Source organism: Lotus japonicus, chromosome 4 (genome assembly GCF_012489685.1).
Source record: "Lotus japonicus ecotype B-129 chromosome 4, LjGifu_v1.2".
Classification (NCBI taxonomy): domain Eukaryota; kingdom Viridiplantae; phylum Streptophyta; class Magnoliopsida; order Fabales; family Fabaceae; genus Lotus; species Lotus japonicus.
In genome coordinates, this window is record NC_080044.1 from 62963905 (window position 1) to 62986607 (window position 22703).

Genomic DNA, 22703 nt, shown 5'->3' on the forward strand with positions numbered 1-22703 from the left:
GCATGTTATTCAAATCTAATACATGCCATGGTAAGTAAGCTACCAATTTAACTCAGGATAGATGACAACTCATCCTATCGATCATGAAATCGAATCATATATTTAACAGAATTAAACATATCAGCAAAATCACCGATATGGTTTTAAAACAGATACAACAAAACTTAACAACATAAATTAACTCAGGAATCAATGACTTAACAGCATAGGTTAATTCAGATAACAATAACTTCAACAATATAACATCAAATCAGATATCAACAATCCGCAACAATGTAACGACAAATCAGATATCAATAATCCTCAACAATATAACGACAAATCAGATATCAATAATCCTCAACAATATAACGACAAATCAGATATCAATAATCATCAACAATATAACAACAAATCAGATATCAATAATCCTCAACAATATAACATCAAATCAGGTATCGACAATCCTCAACAATATCAATCAAACAATAACGTCTCGCAAGACGGGACAATCACGTGGGACAAACCCACCTCATCGCCACTTTAGCGTCTCAAAAGACGGGACAATCACGCGGGACAAACCCACCTCATCGCCACTTTATAACGTCTCGACAGACGGGACAATCCCGTGGGACAAACCCACCTCATCGCCACTTTAGCGTCTCAAAAGACGAGACAATCACGCGGGACAAACCCACCTCATCGCCACTTTATAACGTCTCGAAAGACGGGACAATCACGCGGGACAAACCCACCTCATCGCCACTTTATAACGTCTCGAAAGACGGGACAATCCCGTGGGACAAACCCACCTCATCGCCACTTTAGCGTCTCAAAAGACGGGACAATCGCGTGGGACAAATCCACCTCATTGCCACTTTATAACGCCTCGAAAGACGGGACAATCCCGTGGGACAAACCCACCTCATCGCCACTTTAGCGTCTCAAAAGACGGGACAATCCCGTGGGACAAACCCACCTCATCGCCACTTCAAGCAAACCAAAACATCTCATCCAACTCAGTAGTCACTCAAACAACAATCTCAAATCCAATAATCAAATTAACATAATCACGTTATTCATATTATCAACAAACATAATTCAATTCAATTGCATACCAACTCAGTTCAATGACAGAAACCAGTAAACGGCCGAAGCCTCTCAGAAAACGGAGACACACGTCTCAATAAGTTTACTCGGCCGAAGCCTTCGGAAAACATTTGGCACAAGCCTCAGAAACAGTCAACATAAGCAAGCATACAACATTGAAAGCATACCAACATTTCAGTCAATTGTCAATCAAGTTTAAACAACTTCATCTCAAACGCATGCAGTGCGATAAAAGCATGCAAGACTCAAGACGCGCTAAAACTGAGTTACCCTTACCTTCGGGAGTAGAAGTTGTGCATGGAAGTTGCGAACCTAGAACAAGGAAACACAATTGTCAACACAAGCCCTACTAGAAAAAAACACTATCTAATAACACTAATCGAAACCGGAAAGAAAGCTTTTAAAGCTTCAGAGTTCCTATTTAAGCACAAATTGACAACGGAGACTTCGTTCGCTAAAACGAGCATAACTCGAGCTACATAACTCAGAATGACACGAAACCAACGCCAAAATTTCGACAATTGAAAGAGCTACGCAATTGACTCAGGTCATAGAGACCCAAAAATTATTTCTGGACACGGTACCCTAACAAATAGGTTTCGGCCACTCTCAAAAATAGGGTTTCCGAACTTTTTCTTCGATCTAAATCAATTTCTAGGTATTCTTAGGCGATATCTAGGCCAGGGAAACTCTCAGAAAAATTATCGGGTCGAAAACTGTCGCAGGGGTATTTTGGTCAATATATTTAGCTCGGAAACTCTAAGTCGGAATTTCGAAAAATAAATTGGATGAGCGTGATCCTAACGGCATTTATAACAACTAATCCTACTGAAGCTAAGCTCAGTCGAGAGTTTTTGATTCAAAAAGCGGAACCTTTGTCAGAAATGGCTATTTTGAGCAGAATTGAAGTTCGGCGGCGATTCGGCGAGATTCGGCGAAATGTAATCCGCTAGAAGTACTCTTGGGTTAGTAGGGAATATGTTTAGACACTAAAATCAAGTTATTTGGACAGTTTTACAAAAAGTTCAAAACTTTGAGCACAGAAAGACATAGAGAAAAGCGACAGAATTTACGATCAGAGGTAAGGAAAAACATCAGTACCTCGAGGCCTACGTATAGCAACGAACAGAGCGACGATCAGACAAGGATTGCAAAAAAGCTCTTCTCCCTCTTTTCCTCAAGCTCACCCACGACCAAAACATGTAAAAAGATGAAGATATTTCAAATTTTGCCTATTTATAGATTGGTAAAAAACGCGGCAAAACAAATATTTCCCGATTCCGATTTTTCCTGTGCAATACTCCGTGAATTCTGAGTGGGTTTCCGATGTCAAGTTTCCAGAACTTGAATCAAGGTTTTGGAATAAATGAAACGATCCAAAAAGCGGTATGAAATAATTCAACCCGAAAAACTACTTTTTGCAGCGAATGTCAGATGCAGAAACTTCCTTCTGAAGAAAGATTGGAAACATCGAAAGAAATGGGTGATCGCGTGTGGAATCTTCATTTGAAGCTCTGAATAGAAAAAGTCTTCATCAACAGTTTACTTTAAGGTTCTTGAGCTATCAGGAACTCGGTTTCGGCAAACTTCCGAGAATCGAAATCGATCGTTCGTACAGTTCAGGGTTTCTTGTCGAAACACTCGTCAAGGAAAGGAATAAGAGAAATTCTTATATTCCTCTGAATATTTTTTAATATCGTTTCTACAGTGCTTTAAGAGCATATTAGCCATTTTCTAACGTTTTTGCCCTAAGGCTGAAGTGAATAAGACTCGTGCTATAACCTATAGCGACTATAGAACTATTCTTAGTCATTCCCTGAACTTTCTTTCTCATTATACTAATCCGAACATCAAACATAAGTCGAGTTCCTCTCACGCTTAAACAGAATCCTATGCGTGAGGTGGAAATTAATTAATTTATTTTAATTCTAAAATTCTGGGTCTTACAGATAACCATGCTTCCAAATCATGATTGTTATCTTTACATGACGTGGTATCTATTCCTTTACTCTTCTTATGATTTTTTTTATCTTTAAAAAATTAATATTATTTTGTCCCATCCATTTATTCTTATGCAAGATATATAAGAATGGTGGACAATGAAACAAAATTGGGAGGGGTAGGAAGGTAGGGAAATGTTAAAGCAACAAGTGCATCAATTTGAATTACTTCAAATCAATGTTAAATCTATAAATTTAACTTAAGTTTGATAGAAGAATGTTCAAGTTCATCGGTATATTGCTTCTTTTTATTTATATTATTAATAAATTATAACAGTAAAAGTTGTGCATATTAATATCTATTTATTAACATAATAGAAATTTAAGACTAAAATTGAAATACAATGTGTTGAAGAATATTATAGAGAAGTTGATGGAAACTAATGAGTTATCTATGTCCTTAAGTAATGGAGCGTGGGTGAGTTTGTCTAGATTCTTTGTAATTTGAAGTTTAGTTTTGTCTCTAAACCTCTTTGCACAGAATAATTAGGTATTTTGTCTTAAAGGCGTTTGAAATTTAGTATGATATGTGGTTGAGACATTTAGGAACTAAATTATATATGTTTTGAGCTGATATACTTTGTTTTCTTCAAGAAAAGAAACTTATATTGTTTAATACTTTTATTTGATTTGAGGAAATAAGTTAGCGGTTAATGTTCTTTTATCTACCTTTGGTGATTTTCTTTTTTAAATTACCTTTAGTAATGATTCATGGATAATGTTTCTTTGTTTTCCCAATCTTTTTTCTCGAGAGTCCAACGACATCAAATTTAAAGATTAAGTCCAAGGGGTAAAAATCTTCTACAACTTCATTTTCATTTGCTTACTATATAAATGACTGAGATTGTTTATCCATCTCAATGTACGTATGAACTCCGTGTTCTCTGAAAAAATTTCTCTCACATAAACTATTTCTCAATCCAACATCTTCATCAAAATTTGACATTATTTCTCAGCCCTTAACGTTGTTGCATGTGTCCAAATCTCAATAATATATTTTACATTCTTTGAGGAAGATGACTTAAAGATAAAGCTCGCATGCAGAATTCATTTCGTCGTGATATTCTGCCAACCACACAAGTAAGTTTAGTTCATATCAAAATTTTAAATTAAACGTTATAATGTATTTAGTGAAAACACATTAAAAACACAAAAACACATAAAAGAAACACATAAAAACATGAAAATAAATTAATTGAAAATGATAACGTATTTAGTGAAAAAACATTAAAGAAAAATTGAAGGTGAATGACCAAGGTTCAAACTCTAGAGAAGACACATTTGTATTTTATTATCATTTGCCTACAAAAAATTAAGAAAATAGATTTTTTTTATTAAAATGTGTCTTTAAAATACATATTGTTTATATATTTATTAAGTAAAATATTTAAAACTTAAAATGATAGTGCAAATAGCGGTTACAAATTACAAATAAAAATGAAAGAAATAACAAAACTTAATTAGAATAAGTCTTAACACTTCATTTGGATTACATATTTATTTATTAAAATATTTTTAAAAATATATATTGATTATATATTTATTAATTTAAATATTAAAAATACAAAAATAAAAGTAATTGTTACATATTATGAATTTAAAAAGAACAAAAACTATACTATATCAAATTGTTATTAAATAAGTCTTAAAACTTAATATTATTATTTTTACCATGAAGGTCTTAGAACATCATGTTGGTTACATATCAATTGATTATAATATTTAAAATTATAAATATAAGCATACAAATAGTGGTTATATTTCATACATTGATATCCTTTAGGAGTTATATGGAAGCTAAAAAAAAAAAATCTTAGATTGACAAAAAATTTAACAATGGAATCAAGGGAAATTTTTTTCCACTTCTACAATTCCATTTACGTGTGCTTACTATTATATATAATTTATAAAATAAAAAAATATTTACCTCATTTTATATGAGAATTAAAAAAATAAAATTTAACAGTACATTAATTTTATATTTTAAAGATAGATTTTAAATTCTAAAACTAAAAAAGTTATAAAATAGATAGAAATGTTGCTGAAACATATTGGTTACACATTATTATTATAAACTTAAATAAGTTTTCTTTGCTCTACACTCCCCTCAGAAAAAAAAAAAAAGGTGGTTACATATTATCAACTAATGTCATTAATTTTAAATAGTTATGTAGAAGTTGAGAAGTTTATAACCTTCACGATTGTATTTAAATCCCACATCAAAGTGTCTAATCATGACACCAAATTTAAGAATTAAGCCCGGGGGAAAAACCTTTTCACATATGTAACTCCATTTCCATTTGCTTACTACGTAAATGGAGAGCATTACCGACAGCGATAAGATCAAAGGACGAATAACTCATTACTTACAAGCATTATTTTGAAGTTGTAGACAGAACACTCAGAGATAATATTACAATATTTACTAATAAGCACAGTTTCAACCAACTTTTGGAGGAGAAGTTGTTGTGCCAGGTGGAAAAGTTGTTGTTGTGGAATGAAAATAGCAACTGAAAGTTTCAACCTCCATGAAAATAGTATCACAATTTTCAAGAAAAAAAATAATTCAAAACAAAAAGCAAAAACCAACTGAACTAGATGTCGAAACAGAAGCATCAAAATTGACATTCATAACATCTGGATAAGGTCGAGCCCAGGCCAGAGAAAGCTCCCTGGAGGTTAAGCACATATGAGGTATTTGTTGTCACCAAAGATGGACGCAATGCAGCAACACGTCACAAAAAAGAATCCAACGAAGCTACGTTGGTGACGGAACATGTTATTTCGATCTTCCCGAATGGAGTAGAAAAGAGACTTGAGGATATCCGCACTACCAACATCAACAAAGGTAAAAAAAATCACAGATAAAATCCTGCTATAGGCAATACAATCCACTATATTTTCATGAAAACACGCAAACGAAAAGGGTTGTAAAACAAGACAAGTTAAAAGTGTGTGGTGTGTTGTCTCAAGGGAGACAAGATACCCCAAACAAACTAAATTCATCATCATGCCACGACCAAACAAAAAAACACATTTATCACAAAAAAACCCTTAAAAAGTTCTAATATAAAAATAATATATTAATACAAAAATATCTTTTAGAAAATAATACAAAAATCATAAAAACACACAAAATAAATAAAAATGAATATCCCCGTGCATCGTACGGGTAAAAAATACTAGTATATAATATTTAAGGAAATGAATATAACATTTGAATATTTCTATATAAAAATAAAATCCTTTGAGGGCGATTGCCCCTTTTATCACAACCTAGCTCTACCCCTGCACATAGTTTCATTTGCACCTCTTATTTTGTCTTTCTATTTACTTTTGATTTTATAAAAACGAAAAACATTATTCTCCTTAGAGAGATACTAGTGTGATGACCCGTGCGTTGCACGGAAGTTTTAGGTTGTTCATTTTTTATATATAAAAATGAATTTACTTAAATTTATTTAAATTGTGATAGTATGTATCTTTGTTCTTTCGTCCTTCATGCTATGTATTTCTCTTTTGTTGTTTCCCTCACTTGAGAGAGGCTGTTCTCAAGAATCCTTTTATTCTAATATATTTTTATTTTCTAAAAATAAATGTATCTTTTTTTTTAAGAAAACGTGTTAATATATATATTATATGTTTTTTTTCGAAAAAAAAAATATGTATTAATAGAGTGATGAGGAAATTTGCAAGATTTACATTTTCCTCACAAGGATAAAAAATGAAGCAACTTAAAAAGAGCCAAAATCACCAAGAGATTATGATGTTGAGAGAAAACGGAAACCGAAAACGGATGGATTGATAGGAGGTGAGGCCACATGCGATTGGATGGAATGTTAGATAGAAGAAGCCACGTGCAAATTTTTGCTATGAAGAAAATGCCTTAGTGCTTCATAAGCCAGCTTTAGTTCTTTTTTAACATCTTCTCATCATTGATTTTGTAACAACATGTAGGTGCTATTTTATGATGTCAAGGGAAATGATCAGCCAAATTATGATTGGTCCATTTCAGCCACTAATGTCATTAGCTATTATAATATCTTGTGGAGAATACATTGTTAATTTATTCAAAAGAAATTAACAATTTTAAAAAATTCAAAATTGAAAAAGGCGCGTATATATGAAAATCCAAACACATTAGGAAACAATGATTTTGTCAAAATTTTCAGTTGTAAACTTTAAAAAATGAAAAATCATTACCGGCTAATTTGGTGTTGAAAACGTATGGCATAATCATGTGGCATCTTTTTTTTTAAAGGGCATCTTTTGTAAGACCCAGGATTTTAGAATTAAATAAATAATTAATTTCCAACTCACGCATAGGATTTTGTGTCAGCGTGAGAGGAACTTGACTTTCGTTTGAAGGTTGGATTAATATTATGAAGAAGAAAGTTCAGGAAATGACTAAGAATAGTACTATAGTCGATATAGTTTATAGCACGAGTTTTATTCACTTCTGCCTTAGGGCGAAAGCGTTAGGAAAAGGCTAATCCGCTCTTAAAGCACTGTAGAAGCGGAATTCAAAAATATTCAGAGGATTATAAGAATTTCTCTTATTCCTTTCCCTGACGAGTGTTTCGACACGAAACCCTGGAACGTACGAACGATCGATTTCAATTTTCAGAAGTTTGCCGAAACTGAATCCCTGATAGCTCAAGAACCTTAGAGTAAACTGTTCATGAAGACTTTTTCTATTCGGAGCTTCAAACGAAGATTCCACATACGTACACCCATTTCTTTCGATGTTTTAGACCTTTCTTCAGAAGGAAGTTTTCTCTTCCGACATCAATTGCAAAAAGTAGTTTTTCGGGTAAAATAGATTTACACCGACTTTGGATCGTATGTCTTAATTCCAAGAAACCTATTCTGAGTTTTGAAATTATGTCGCCATAACCTATCTTAGAATGAACAGAGGAAGGCACAGGAAAAATAGGAATCGCGAAATTTTCATTTTTTCCGCATTTTCCATAAACTATAAATAGCTTGAAAAAAATCAAAATCTTCCAACACTACCATAGCCAAACCCGCGAGCTTGAGGAAGGAGAGGGGAGAAAATATTTTCGCCGTTTCTTGCCTGATCGCTGCACCGACAGTTGCTATTCGAAGACCTCGAGGTATAGATGTTATTCCTTACTTCTGATCGTCAATTCTGTCGCTTTTCTCTATGTCTTTCTGTGCTCAAAGTTTTGAGCTTTTTGTAAAACTGTCCAAATAACTCGATTTCTCTGTCTAAACTTATTCCCTGCATGCCCAAGAGCATGTTTAGCGGATTACATTTTGCCGAATCTCGCCGAATTGCCGCCGAGTTTCAATTCTGCTCGAAAAACCCATTTTTGACCAAAGCTTCGACCTTTAGACTTAAAACTCTCGACTGACCTTAGTGCTAGTAGGATTAGTTGCCATAAACGTCGTTGGTGACGTCCCCATCTAATTTTTTTTTTCGAAATTCCGACTTTGAGTTTCCGAGCTAAAAATCTTGACCAAAATACCCATGTTCTAGTTTTCGATCCGATAATTTTTCTGAGAGTTTCCCTGGCCTAGATATCGCCTAAGAATACCTAGGAATTGATTTAGATCGAAGAAAAAGTTCGGAAACCCTATTTTCTAAAGTGGTTGAAACCTGTTTGTTAGGGTACCGTGTCCAAAAATAATTTTTGAGTCTCTATGACCTGAGCCATTGCGTAGCTCTTTTAATTGTCGAAATTTTGGCGTTGGTTTCGTGTCATTTTCGAGTTCTGTCGCTCGAGTTATGCGCATTTTAGCGAAAACATGTCTTATTGTCCATTCGTGCCTAAATGTCGAACTCTAGAGCTTCGAAAGCTTCTTTTCGGGTTTTGATAGTGTTATTAGTTGTATTGTTTCTTAGCGACTAAGCAATGATACTTTGCTTAAGGTTTGGAACGAGTTGAGCTGAGGAAAGAGACTTTGGAGAAATTAATGAGGTTTCACAACTAAGGAGGACGCCCGGGGAACTTGCTGGGTTCGGGAGCTTTCTTTTGGAATGGACTGGGATGTTGAGCTTGGATGGAGAAATTGGCTAAGGTAAGGGTAACTCAGTTTTAGCGCGTCTTTGAGTCTTGCATGCTTTTATCGCACTGCATGCGTTTGAGATGAAGGTGTTTAATTTGATTGGCAAGTGATTGAAATATTTGCATGTTTGCAATGTTGTATGTTTGCTTATGTTGAATGTTTTTTGAGGCTTGTGCTAAATGTTTTCTGAAGGCTTCGACCGAGTGAACTTATTGAGACGTGTGTCTCCGTTTTCTGAGAGGCTTCGGCCGTTTACTGGTTTATGTCATTACTGCTTTCTAGTTGATATGAAAGGGTTATGTTTTCCAACACTGAATTATTGATTCATCGCTCAATAGAGCTTGATGTGTTTGTGCTGATATGGAATTGAGTTGACGTATGCTTGTTGATATTAAGAGTAACATAGGGTTACTCTGTCTTGATTATTGGATTTGAAATTGTTGATATATATATATATTTGTGCATATGCGTTGTTGGATTGTACTGTGTGGCCTTCGTGGCGTTATTAAGTGGCAATGAGGTGGGTGTGGTCCCGCGTGATTTTCCCATCTTTCGAGATGTTCTAAAGTGGCGATGAGGTGGGTGTGGTCCCACGCGATTGTCCCGTCCGTAGTGGCGCTAAGTGGCGTTGAGGTGGGTGTGGTCCCACGCGATTGTCTCGTCCGTAGTGGTGCTAAGTGGCGATGAGGTGGGTGTGGTCCCGCGTGATTGTCCCGTCTTGCGAGACGTTATCAAGTGGTAGTAGAGTGGATATTTTCACATGACTATCCCGTCTTTCGAGGCGTTACTTAGTGACAGTGGAGTGGATATTTTCACAGGACTGTCCCGTCTTGCGAGACGTTATTGTTTGATTGATATTGTTGAGGTTGTTGATATCTGATTTGATGTTATATTGTTGAGGTTGTCGATATTTGAATTGATATTATATTGTTGAGGATTGTCGATTTCTGATTTGATGTTATATTGTTGATGATCATTGATATCTGTTTTGATGTTATATTGTTGAGGTCGTTGATATATAGTTTGATGTGATATTGTTGGGGTTGTTGACATTTGATTAGATGATATAGATTGATTTTGGTTTTATTTGATTTGATGTTATATTGTTGAGATTATTGTCATATGATTTGATTCTATACTGTGGAGGTTGTGGATATCTGAGCTGTTATATGCTGTTAAGTTGATGTCTGAATAAATGTTACATTGTTAAGTTGTTGATATCTGAATTAACATTTATGTTGTTAAGTTGTTGATATCTGAGTAGAAGTATTGTTGAGGTTGTTGATAGTTGATTTAAATCTATATTGTTGAATATATGTCGTCATCTATCTTGAATTAAGTTGCTAGTTTATGTGCCATGTTATGCACTTATATCTGAATAGCACGTTTTTCTCTTTCATACGTGGCAATGGCATGTAGTTAACCCTTTCTATTTGCTACTTGTTGTTTGGGCGCTTAACGCTATTAGGCGATGGAGAATCTTCGATGGAGCTTGACCTTCGTACGAGTCGGAGAGAAGAACTTGAAGAACTGTGGATGACTCGAAGAATAGAGTCAGGTGTAGGGCTAGAGCTTTGGGTTAGAGAGCTTACCGTTATTGGTTTAAGCTTGCATAATGAGTTTAGAAATTTATATTTGGGGTTGCAGATACTCGCCTTGTTCAAGGTTTAATGTAAATTTATTTACAGTTGGGAGTATGCATGACATGTTTTAGAAATACTTCGAAAAGAAAAAAAAAATACACTCGTGTTTATACATTTTTTTGGAAAATATTGCATATTTACTTTAATAGGTTACTAAGGTGACACCCGAAATTCGGGGCGTTACATCTTCGTTAACAACTTCTGGAAGTATATTCAAGATTTGATTTTTTAGTTTTTTAATTTATTGGGTCATTAATATGGACCAATGAAAAGTCATTAATATGGACCTAATTAAGCATGATTTAAATTTAGAATTTCATAATTTATTGAGTAAATTATTTAAATTTTTATTTTATTGATTTATTAAGTCATCAATTTGGACCAATAAAAATTAAACAATGTGGACTAATCAGACGATGTCATTTGGAAATTCAATAGCAACAATCAATAGAATGGAAACATGTGAATATTAAGTAATAATATGGCTCACTTTAGTGGATGAGTGTTATATATTATTAAGATAAGAATAAGAGATATAAGAATAGTAGAGAGTTGTGTCATAGAAAAGTAAGAGAAAAAAATAGATTAGTGAAAATAAGATAAAAAAAAGTGGAGTGTACGAATCAATAAACTAACAAAAACTTGTTTCCATATTATTTATCAAATAACATAACAATTATATACGATAAATTTCACTTTTTTTCATTTCATTCACTTCTATTTCTCTTTTCATTATCATTGGCATCATTTGATTGTACTAAACATTTCCCACTAAGGATGGCAACGGGTAAGATCAGGCACGGGTTTTACAATTACCAAACCCAAACCCAAATCCCAGAACCCAAACCCAAACCCAAACACAAACCCTTATGGGCGATAAAATGAAATTCATGCCCAAATCCATTGGGTTTCGGATTTGCCCGAAACCCAAACCCAAACCCATTAGTTACGTAACAACTCAATCCAGAACTTACTTTCATATAAAAAAAAAAAGTGAAATTCATATAAAAAAAACAAATACTATTCATCATCCTCATCCATCACTAAAGTGAGACAACAATAGTTTAAAGTTTACTTTCTCAAACATACAAAAGTACAATTAATCATCAAACACTAAGAACAAAGTTTATAAATATATATATGTATGAGAGTTTTTTTTTGTAATTTTATGTTTCGGGTATCTTTGGGTTCGGGTTTGGACGGGTATGGACACGGATTTAACTAATACCAAATCCAAACCCATAAATGGCTACAGTAACAGGCAAAACCCAAATCCAGTCAACTCGGATTTTGCCCGTCAAATCGGATCGGGTTCGGGCGGGTACCCATGGGTTTGGGCAAAATTGCCATCCCTATTTCCCACATATATATACAGATATATATATATCAACTATCAAAGCTGTATCCCAAGTAAATCACAAAAAAAGAGTTAACTTGAGTTCTTCTGAGGTTTTACCACTTTCATTAAATACCCTTTGGCATTTGCTATATCTAAACCCAAGTAAAAGCAAAGTTGTCACAAGGATTGTGTCTTTTACATGGGCAAACGAGGACAGGGATCAAAACCAAAACATCCCTTTTACTGTTATGTACATATGACTTCTGTAAGGAAGTAGGAGCAAAAAGGACATGTACAAAAAACCCCTATGTTTGCTTAAGGAGTAGGCAAAGTGCCATTCATTCACTTCCAGATTTTGAAATAGTTGTCATGACTAACTGAAGCCACCAACCCAGTAACATTGGATACTGCCAAGGAAGATACGAGACTGTTATGTGCACGCAGCAACGTCATGGTTTGGTTCTGACTGAAGTCCCACAGCACAAGAGTCTGAAATTCAAGTGATCTCATTTCTATATCAAAAACCAAATCTTCCAATCCAAGTGAAAAAAAAAAGGAAGATTAATATGCATGTTACCTCATTGCAGCCAATGACAAGCACATTATGTAAGGGATGGAAAGCGCAGGTGTTCATGTTTTTCCCAGGTAAGATTAATTCATGAGTGATCCTTCCGTTACCAGGTGCAACATTCCAGATTATTACCTGATCATCACTAAGAGATGCCAAATATTCTCCGGAAGGATGCCAGCACACACAGCGAACAGGGTCATTATGGCCCTAAAATCAAGCAACAGAACAAAATTGACAAATTTTAAGAGAGAAAAGACTAAGAGAGAGAGAGAGAGACTAAGATATTGTAATGGGATACACTGCATCTATAATACTAGGTTAAGAGTAGTACAACATGTAATACAAAGCACGAATTTAAAGTACATATGGGCCTAACCTAACTCTTAACATAATCCTTATTGCTAACATAATCTTTATCGCTAACAACAAATAACTAGATGCAAACCCGTGCAAGGCACAAGCTACTTTACCTAATTTTGTACTGGGGAAACATGGTGACCCTTGAGAAAAATCTTTATTGGTGATTTGTATTAATTTCATATTCTAGCAACTTGAACTATTATGTTTTCAACTTATATTTAGTATGAGTTTTGAATGTATCATAATGACAAATGATGAATAATTCATATCGTGAATTTATAGACGTACAACATGAAGGTGAATCGCAAGGATGGTGAATGAAAATGAATGGAAAATTAAAAAGACATGACTAGAAAATCAGAATGCTAAGAATTGTCCAATGTGGCATAAGTGTAGAGCTTCAAAAAGCTGAAATGTCAAACTCAAGAACTAACGGTTTAGCTTTTCATAAATTATAATAGATAGATGGATGAGTGTGTTTGGGTAAACCCCTTAATTAAGCGCTTTATGACAATAAGTGCTTATCTTAAGGTTTATTCATAAGCTAATTTGAGAAACTTATTGGAATAAGCTGAAAATATGATAAGCTCTTATTCATAAGCTCATCTGAACAACTTATGAAAATAAGCTCAAAATAGGCTCAAAACAGCTTATAGGTAGCATAAGCTATTTACATAAGCAAAATAATGAAATAGTGGACCATGAATATGTGAACCATATACATTCTATATGAAAAAACTTGCACTGTTTGAACCTGAGCCTAATTAAAACTCAATCAAATTCATGAATAGACCAGAAATTTAAAATGAAATGTGGTTATAGATGTAGATAAGGGCATTACAAACAAAAAATCACAGCTGACCTTTAATTTAAGTCTGCAACGCAGGGTTTCCACATCATAAATGGATATGAACTTATCTTTTGCAGCTGCAAGAAGACTTCCCATACAAGGCTGAAATCTTATCTGAGTAGCACCGCCCTGATAAGATATTGGAAATGTAAGTTATTTGCAATCAAACTATAAGTTGGGACATTACGATTTATGTTTGAGATTTCATACCTTGAAAACCTTAGCACAACTACCCTCTTTAATATTCCAGTATCTTATCTCAGTATTGTCACAAGAGCAAATAAGGTCATTACAACTGGGGTGAAAGTCTACTGAAACTACAGTTGATGCATGTCCTGAGAAAGTTCGAAGAGAATAACCAGGCTGCATAGTGGGGAAAAAACATCAGCTAAATGATAAAATAAAATAACTTCTTGTATAATAAAATAGAAGCTAAACTGAGACAAGAAAAATCTTGTGATGCGCATCCCATTAAATCCTAAGCTTATCTAGTAGGTTTTTTAGAGTTAGTCAACTGTCAACACTGATACCAACAAAGTCAACTTTTTCCAATTAGTTGCATAACTGATGCTAAGATTAAGAAGTTATATCCTTGTAAAATTCCAAATATGTAGGGGCAGCGGAAAAATAAAATTCACTGGCTATCAAACAGCATGTATAAACACAGGAAAAGGTAAGAATCAAACTCCAGTAGAGATTTATTGACATGTCCCAGCAATAGAACGCTCAAATTGTGCCACTGGTCACTGGACTTACATTATCAGCGCCCCAAACCCTAACAGTCTTGTCAGCTGAGGATGTAGCAATATGCAACATGCTTGGACAAAATCGAACATCAGTTATCTGTTGAGTGTGCTCTTCAAATGTAGATTTCAGGTTAAAGGATTCTGTGCACCACAAAGAAGCCTGAAAGATAAAGTAAACAAACTGATTTCACCATATATAGACAAATTCAAATCAATAAACTAAAGTTTTGTCCTACAAACACTAAATGTAGTCTACTAAAATGGAGTAGCTAAGTTGGACCAACCGAGAACTGACCTTTCTATCATCGCCACCAGTAACAAACAGTGTTCCGTCTGATGAAAAGTGACAACACTCAACTTTATGTGAACTTGCCTTTACAAACTTGATCTCCTTAAATGAGAATTCTAACAAACAGAAGACCATTTAAATTTGAAGTCTTGGGTGAGGTGATTGGGGGGGGGGGGGAGATAATTCATTTACCGGATTCATCATACCTTGATCAACACTTTGTCTATTGACTGCTGCATCAGGAGATAAGTCTGACTTAACATTGTCACCCAAATGTTCACCATCCACAATGTGCTCCATATCATCCTGCCAAATAGTCATTTAATTACCTTGCTGTCAAGTAGTTTTTTTATAGAGAACCCACCTGATCCATGCATAAGAAACCTTACATGTCCACTATATTAATGGAATGATAATCGCAAATATGATCTGAAGTCTGAACCCAATAGTGCTGGGTTTATTTACTCCTAAAAGGTAAGTATTTCTTGTTTTCTACATGGGCCATGATGCAGGCATACACATAAAATATAGTTTTGCAGCCCCTTTTTGCAGTAGAAATAATTTTTTTTTTTCATTTTACAGATAGAGAAACAGGAGTTCATAACAAAACATAGTGCATTATTAGGATGGCAGTATGGCACAAACATGACTAGGAAATATGTTTATTTCAGATCATGTTATGCATGAGTAGTAATCTAATAAATATAAAGGAGCTCACCAATTGATTCTGTGCTGATGTAAGTGAGCCCAAGCCATTCTGTTGCACAGTCGGTGCTGTCATAACATCTCCTGGTGTTTGTGCAGATGGTGTAGAAGGTGAACTGATACATGATGCTGTGGCCTTTGCAGTTCCTGAGCTATTGGCAGGGCCTGAAGATGATGCAGGCTTTCGCTTTCGCCCGATTTTTCTTTTGGAAGCCTTAAATTAACATGCACAGAAACTTATTAAAAAACCCAGATATGCATTACAGCGCCTAAATATTGCTCACAGGTACAGAGTAAAAACCTGGTCATTTCCATCTACTATCATGCTTTCAGAGCCAATTTTTGCTTGCCGCTGGAGACACTGAGACTTCTGGCTTGAAAGAGGATGCTGTGAAGGTTGAAACTCCTGAATACTCTTTTGAACTTGTTGCTGCAAAAGACCATTTGATGATATATAATGAATACTCAGTGAGAAGCCCAAAAGAAATAATTTCTAATGGAATACATTCTAAGTGGTGGAAAAGTTAATTGAATTCAGGTATAGGTGTAGGTGATACCTGAAGGGACATATCTGAGTCAGGGTGAAGCAATAAAGGGGAACCAGCTTGTGCAGATCTTCCAATATTAGGAATTGAATCACTTACAAAATCTGACTGGCCATCTCTCTCGAGACCCATAGTTTGAATTTTAAAATACCGTCTGAGTTTTCTGCTCTCATGATCGCAGACAGATGGTAAAACTGAATTCTGCTGTGCCTGAAGCATAAATTGCGGCTGTCGGGAAAATTGATTGAAAGATGCAGACTGCATCGAATTATTCTGCTGCACAAATCCTGAGCGAACTTGATCGAATCCCTAAAATAATTAAGACCTAATCAGAATAGGATTGCTTGGAAAGTTGAAAGAACACTGTTACAACTAAATTACCAAGATGAAATCCAAGAAAAAATGAAAATTAGAAAGATAAACATCCTGTTTCAGGACACTAAACCAGTAAATACAGAAAACTATAAATTAAAATAAGAGTTGCAAACAATCAAGAATGATGTTCATGATTACTTGTCTAGACCCTGGAAGTTGCTGGGTCTGATTTTGAGCTTGAACATTCGCGGGCAAAATGCTAGGTGTACAGAGAAATGTTTGTCTGCAAAAAGAAGTTGACAATTTGTAAATTCAGCCCAAATTGAGGGAAGCATCAAGAAAAAGTTGGCATGAATAATAAACACTGTCATCAAAGATAAATGATTGGTAGGAACCCTGTAGTTGTAGTCTGTCCTTTCAACAAAGAGGCATGATTTGAGTCCAGAAGCTGGCCAACTTTATCAGTTTCCTTTTGCTGCATATTATAAAGTATAAAGAGTATGATGTTGATCATATATAAAAACAACAGGACCTTATTATAATTACAGAGTAACAGACTTAATAGTACCTTAATGGTGGCATCATCAAAAGCATCTCTCTGGGGGTGAAGCTTCAACTTGTCATCATACATTTTGATTGGCATAACATTACAAATTGCTTGGTTCTTTCTCATCAAAGGATTATTGTGAATAGGACAGTTAGCACAGCCACTAACAAATTGAGTTCCACCTATACATTGCTGCTGCAGAGCAGGCAGCTGCATTTGTGTTTGTTGATTCTGATTTGGATTCGGAAGCTCTTGCTCTCGCTGCTGCCGCATTTCTCGAGCCTTAATTTGTTGCATCTGTCATTTTAAAATTTATATTGAGCTAATAATTTCTGATTTATAGTCTATACCATTTGACTACATATTGAACATATATAAATGAGGGCTAGGAACAGATAATGAAGCAAAACTTAGCATAGCATTTAGTTCTGATTTTGAAAGTGACCCATTAACATAAGATGACAGATGTCAAAGTTGAAAATCTTAACCGTCTTAAAACCAAAAATAGTACATATGGTCATGAAAATAATGCCTAGTAAATAATAGAACTAAGCCATGGATTGCTAAACCAAAATGACCATATATATGACTCTGCAGCTTATGATGACCAGATAGGCACAATGTAGAAAAACAAAAGGCCTCAATGAGGATCACAACCTTAACCTTGGTTTCCATCATCAAATACTGGAAGCAACAAGAGTAAGTACAATGGATATTAAGAACTGCACATACAGATGAATGAGTAATAAGGTTACTAAGGAATTAACCCATGAAAAGAGGTGCACCTTAAGGTAAGCCACTGCGGCTTCCGAGCGCCTCGCACCTGTCCTATTAACGAATATCTCCCAAAAGACTGACCACCACTCAAAGAGAAAGCCATTAGGTGCGTCGATGACTACAGCAGAAGGCCAAAAGTAAAAGTTAAATTCCGATAAATAGAAGAGCATTTGCATCTACAAATTTTCTTTCCCCTGAGAATTCTCGTATTATTATCTTACCAACAGGCTCCGTTGAGACATTTCCTTCAGTCTGAAATGTGCTTGCAGAAGCATGTAACTGTCTCTTCACGAAATAATCATGGATGTACTCGTCTAACCTGTTCCCCAATGCCAAAAAATCATAATGAGTACTCAATGGCGAGCAAACTACCACAAATAATCAAAATCATAGCAATTAGCAACTAAGAAGACTGTCTAAGGAAATTGCAAATAAAAATCCAAGCTAAACAATGTCAAACCTAACAAATGCAAAACTTCAACCTACAACACAACAAACCAAAACCTTGATTTCTGCTAAAACATAAAAGTAGAATACAGCACGCGTTTGGATTTCCGTTGAACACAACATGGAACCACGCGAAATCACGCTAACACCAAACCAAACACGCACTAACTATACGATAAATTGCCATTACATTTTCAGAACTAAATAATCAAAATAAGCTACTGAAGGCCAAAGGGTGTGTGAATATACACATAAAGTCCTGCAACACAAAAACAAACCAACAAAAAAGGAGAAAGGCAGATGAATGTTAAAACCCAAGCAATGCATGAACATGGCAATAGAAGGAAGCTATGAACATGTATCAAAAGAGGTGCAAAAAACCCCCAAAAATTTAGGGTGTGTTTGGATTTCAGTTGAGATCAACTGGAAAACACTTTCAATCCAACGGAACCTAGGAGTTACTTTCACATTCGCACATTGGAATTCGTGTTTTTCAGTTGAAACTGTCTTGGAACGTGTGTGAACTGAAAACCAAACACACACTTAAAGCAAAACAACATTATCATCACGTCAACACCGAATTAAACCAGAACCCTAACACCAAACCCTGAAGCAAAAAGCGACGACGGCATGGAAACTCGTTAATACAAGAAACAAGAAGCGTGAAATCAAGTACAGAGGAAAAGGAACAAGAGAAGGTTTCAAAGCGAGTGGAAAAACAAGCGGAGAATCGGAATAGGAACGGGATCGTTACATTCGATCAGCTTCATAGTTGACGCGAGACATGGTTTGAAGTGGAGAGCATGGAAATAGGGTTGATCTTGGTGAAACACAGCGTTGAAGAACGCTGTGAGAGTGAGAGTGTGGCTATGGCGACGACTGTGAGAGAGAGAGAGAAAAGAGTGGTGTTTCCCGCTACACAGTGAGTGAAGATGGGAAACTAAGTTTACGCTTTACGCAAGGTCTTATATATATAGACCCTAATTTTTTTTTTTATTTAGTTCCTTATTTTAATATTATCTTTGTTACAATTTGAAAATTTGATAAGATTTTTTGAAAGAAGATGATATAACGGGACTTAAAAAAACGTTATTTTATTGAATAGGCTTAATACCTTTTTTTGTCTCTCACTTATCATGATTTTACATTTTTTATCCTTTCAGAAATAAAATTAGCAAAATTAGTCTCTTACATTTACACACTTTTACTGTTTTAGTCCCAAATACTAGGGGTGTTCGCGGTTCGGTTTGGACCGATTTTAAGTGAAACAAAAAACCGATCAAATCAAAATTCATTGGTTCGGTTTCTATCCATTGTTAGAAAAAAAATTCCAAAACCGAACCGAACCAATGATGAACAGTTTGGATCGGTTCGGTTCATCGGTTTCACAACTTCCCTTTTTTTTTTGTCAATATCAATACCACAACTTTAAATATATTGTAATCACATATGATTCACAACTAAAAAATGCATAAAAACGGCAAATCAGTAACTCAATCATAGTTTAATCACAAATCCATAATTCATAATCAACAACTTAAGTACTTAACAATGTAGAAATGCTTAAAATAGTGTTTAATATTAGTACAATTACAAATTAATCAAAGTTTTCAATCAATAAGAGGGTGCTTTTGTTGTAAACAAAAAACATTCCCAAATTAATAATAGAAAGCAAAACATAATAAGTCTAATATATATACATATTTTATAAATAATATATATCATCGGTTTGGTTCATTGGTTCATTGGTTTTTAATTTTTTAAACCGTGAACCGAACCAATCTTCATTGGTTTTCATCGGTTTGGATCGGTTTTAAACCGAATAACAAAAAAAACCGATCCAATTGCTTTGGTTCGGTTCGGTTCATCGGTTTCATCGGATCAATCCAATCCAATGAACACCCCTACCAAATAGGGATCATTTTTGCAAAAATTTAAGCAATGTGAAGGATCAAAAGTGCTAATTTTTTTATTGGGGACCAAAAGTGCAAAATTATGATAAGTGAGTGACCAAAAGAGCTATTAAGCCTATTGAATATATAGAGTAGATTAAAATGTATACAAAAGTAAAGGAACGCTTTTTTATGTGTTAAACTGTCTCGCAACTTTAATGAGATTGTGGTGAAAATTAACTCTCTCCAAAGTGCAGTTTCTCGGGGTCAAAATCTCAACTTAGGGGTTCAAATAGTCACATTTATCAATGTGACTAGTAGTGATTAAGTATTAACCATCTTTATATAAATTTGAGTTATGATGCCATAATTATTTAGATTCAAATTTAAAGTCTTTTAAATTTTTTACAGTGAATTTTTATTTTAAAAAATAATAAATGAATATCCAACCAATAAATTTTCTAATTCAAGCTAATAATATTTTATAATTGTAGTATAAATTTAAATCAATTAATTAAAATTGTATTCTAATATCTATATAATAAGTTATGAGATTAATTTCTATGCACCGACGGTGTAAATAAGTTTTACACTATCATTCAATCACATCCCTCCATTTTGTTAGCTCACAATTAATTTTAAATTTAATAATATCTAAAATAGAAAATGGAAGGTTGTGATTGAATGATGGTGTAAAACTTTTTACACCGTCGGTGCATAGAAATCAATCTCATAAGTTATTAGTTTATTGAAGATCTACAATATAAATTATGCTTAAAATTAATAATTAATTTTTTATTTTTAAATGTTTGTCACTATCAAAAACACTAGCTCATTCTTAATTAAAAAAATCATTTTTTCAGTTTTTAATTCCAATTTTATTTTACGTTTTATGTCATCTTTCTATTTTGGCGGTACATTCATTCTTGTTCCCCACGCAACGTTTGTAATTCATTCGGATCATCCAGTTTTTTTTTTACATATGGAAAAAAAAAATAACTATCCAGTTATATGCTTTAAAAATAAGTCCAGTTACGTTTTTTAGCTGTGCTGTCCATTGGATTCCGCTATATCTTAATTGCATTTATTAACTAGTAATAGTAATATTAATACTAAGTTACAATATTGAGTAAAATACACTCCCCTCCCTTAAGGTTCGCCAATATGACACTCAGCCCCATTCTTGATTAAAATCTACACTCCACCCCACCTACTCTACCAAGTTAACTACATCTTAAAAGATGCTCACGGAATATTCTCTTTAATTCCAAACTAATAGATTTAAATTTTTAAATAATAAAAAAAATTATTATTATTTTTATTTAAAAAATTTAAGAAATTTACTATTAATATTTTTATAATAATCTATTTGAAACTAGTTACTGTATTATATGTTGACGAAAGCTACAAATATTCTCACAATATAATTCATAATATTAGATGACTTTTTTTCATCATAAAATTCATCTTGGATTATATAATTTCAAGATATATGAATTATATTTTAATTTCTTATTAGTACATTAAAAAGATAAATTGCATCATCTAAGACTTCCCATACCCAACTGATATATCCCAGAGCTCTTACCACTTGAGCTATCATTCAAGGACATACAACATCAGATATGAAACTATACCTTATTCAGTTATTCTAGCAGACCAAGCACCTCACGTAATAATCATCTCTTATTTGTTGCATTTTCCATTTTATTTGCTAAGATAATATTGCATGTTGCAAGTGCAACCAATCTATGAAGCTAATAATATACTAATTTAGAAGGTGACCAGAACAATCATAAATTTGTTTTTGGAATTTTTATTGGAATAAATGTCATCTAATTAATCATGAAATTTTGTTAGTACAATTAATCATCTAATAGAAGTATTTTTTTAGTCTAAATTTATATATGTAAACTTAAATGTTATTGATATTCCTATACAATATTGTGAAAATATTTAATTGTAAATATCTTAAACTTCTTGAAATAAAAAGTAATAAAGGGAATTTTTTTTAATTTTATTATTATTTAAATTTATTAGTTTGGAATTAAAGAGAATATTCTCGAGCATCTTTTAACATGTAGTTAACTTGTTAGATTGAGTGGGGTGGAGTGTAGATTTTGGTTAAGAATGGGGTTGAGTGTCAAATTAGCAAATCTCAAGGGAGGGGAGTGTATTTTACTCTACAATATTTAATTTACTTCAACTTTTACTTACTAGTATTATTATATGTACTACAGTATTAAAATCAATTATTCTATTATATTTATTACTATTTAAAACATGTATTTACTACTATTTAATTTTACTTAAACATTTAAATCAAGAGAAAAAATATTATTACTATTTAAAACATGTATTTACTACTATTTAATTTTACTTAAACATTTAAATCAAGAGAAAAAAGATGATGCACTAACAGTGTAATTTTTTTACACCGTTAACCAATCAAATTGTAAGGATGTGTCACATTAATTAATGAAATTAAAAAATAAACAAATTTCTCACATCTTGAAATCTAATTGGTTAACTGTGCAAAAAAAAATTACACCGTC

The 22703-nt window shown here is 33.7% G+C and overlaps 1 protein-coding gene across 1 annotated transcript; it reads right to left on the bottom strand.

The window, feature by feature from the left end:
- Window positions 1–12147: 12147 nt before the first annotated feature.
- Window positions 12148–19198, bottom strand: LOC130710664 (transcriptional corepressor LEUNIG-like). Its single transcript, XM_057560005.1, has 16 exons — window positions 19011–19198; window positions 18031–18128; window positions 17818–17927; window positions 17054–17329; window positions 16881–16960; window positions 16684–16768; window positions 16183–16479; window positions 15927–16055; window positions 15639–15839; window positions 15127–15226; window positions 14927–15036; window positions 14642–14791; window positions 14096–14248; window positions 13898–14014; window positions 12682–12882; window positions 12148–12593 (listed from the first exon to the last, which is right to left on the bottom strand). The coding sequence occupies exons 1-16, from the start codon at window positions 19040–19042 to the stop codon at window positions 12447–12449; spliced, it is 2286 nt and encodes a 761-aa protein (XP_057415988.1). The 5' UTR covers window positions 19043–19198; the 3' UTR covers window positions 12148–12446.
- Between the last annotated feature and the right edge of the window lie 3505 nt (window positions 19199–22703).

Excerpts from the sequence above, each read along its gene's own strand:
- LOC130710664 (XM_057560005.1), bottom strand. The coding sequence starts at position 19,042 with ATGTCTCGCGTCAACTATGAAGCTGATCGAAT. Across the intron at positions 17,928-18,030 it reads TGTCTCAACGGAGCCTGTTG|TCATCGACGCACCTAATGGC; the intron begins GTAAGATAATAA and ends CTTCTGCTGTAG. Across the intron at positions 16,056-16,182 it reads ACTCAGATATGTCCCTTCAG|CAACAAGTTCAAAAGAGTAT; the intron begins GTATCACCTACA and ends GGTCTTTTGCAG.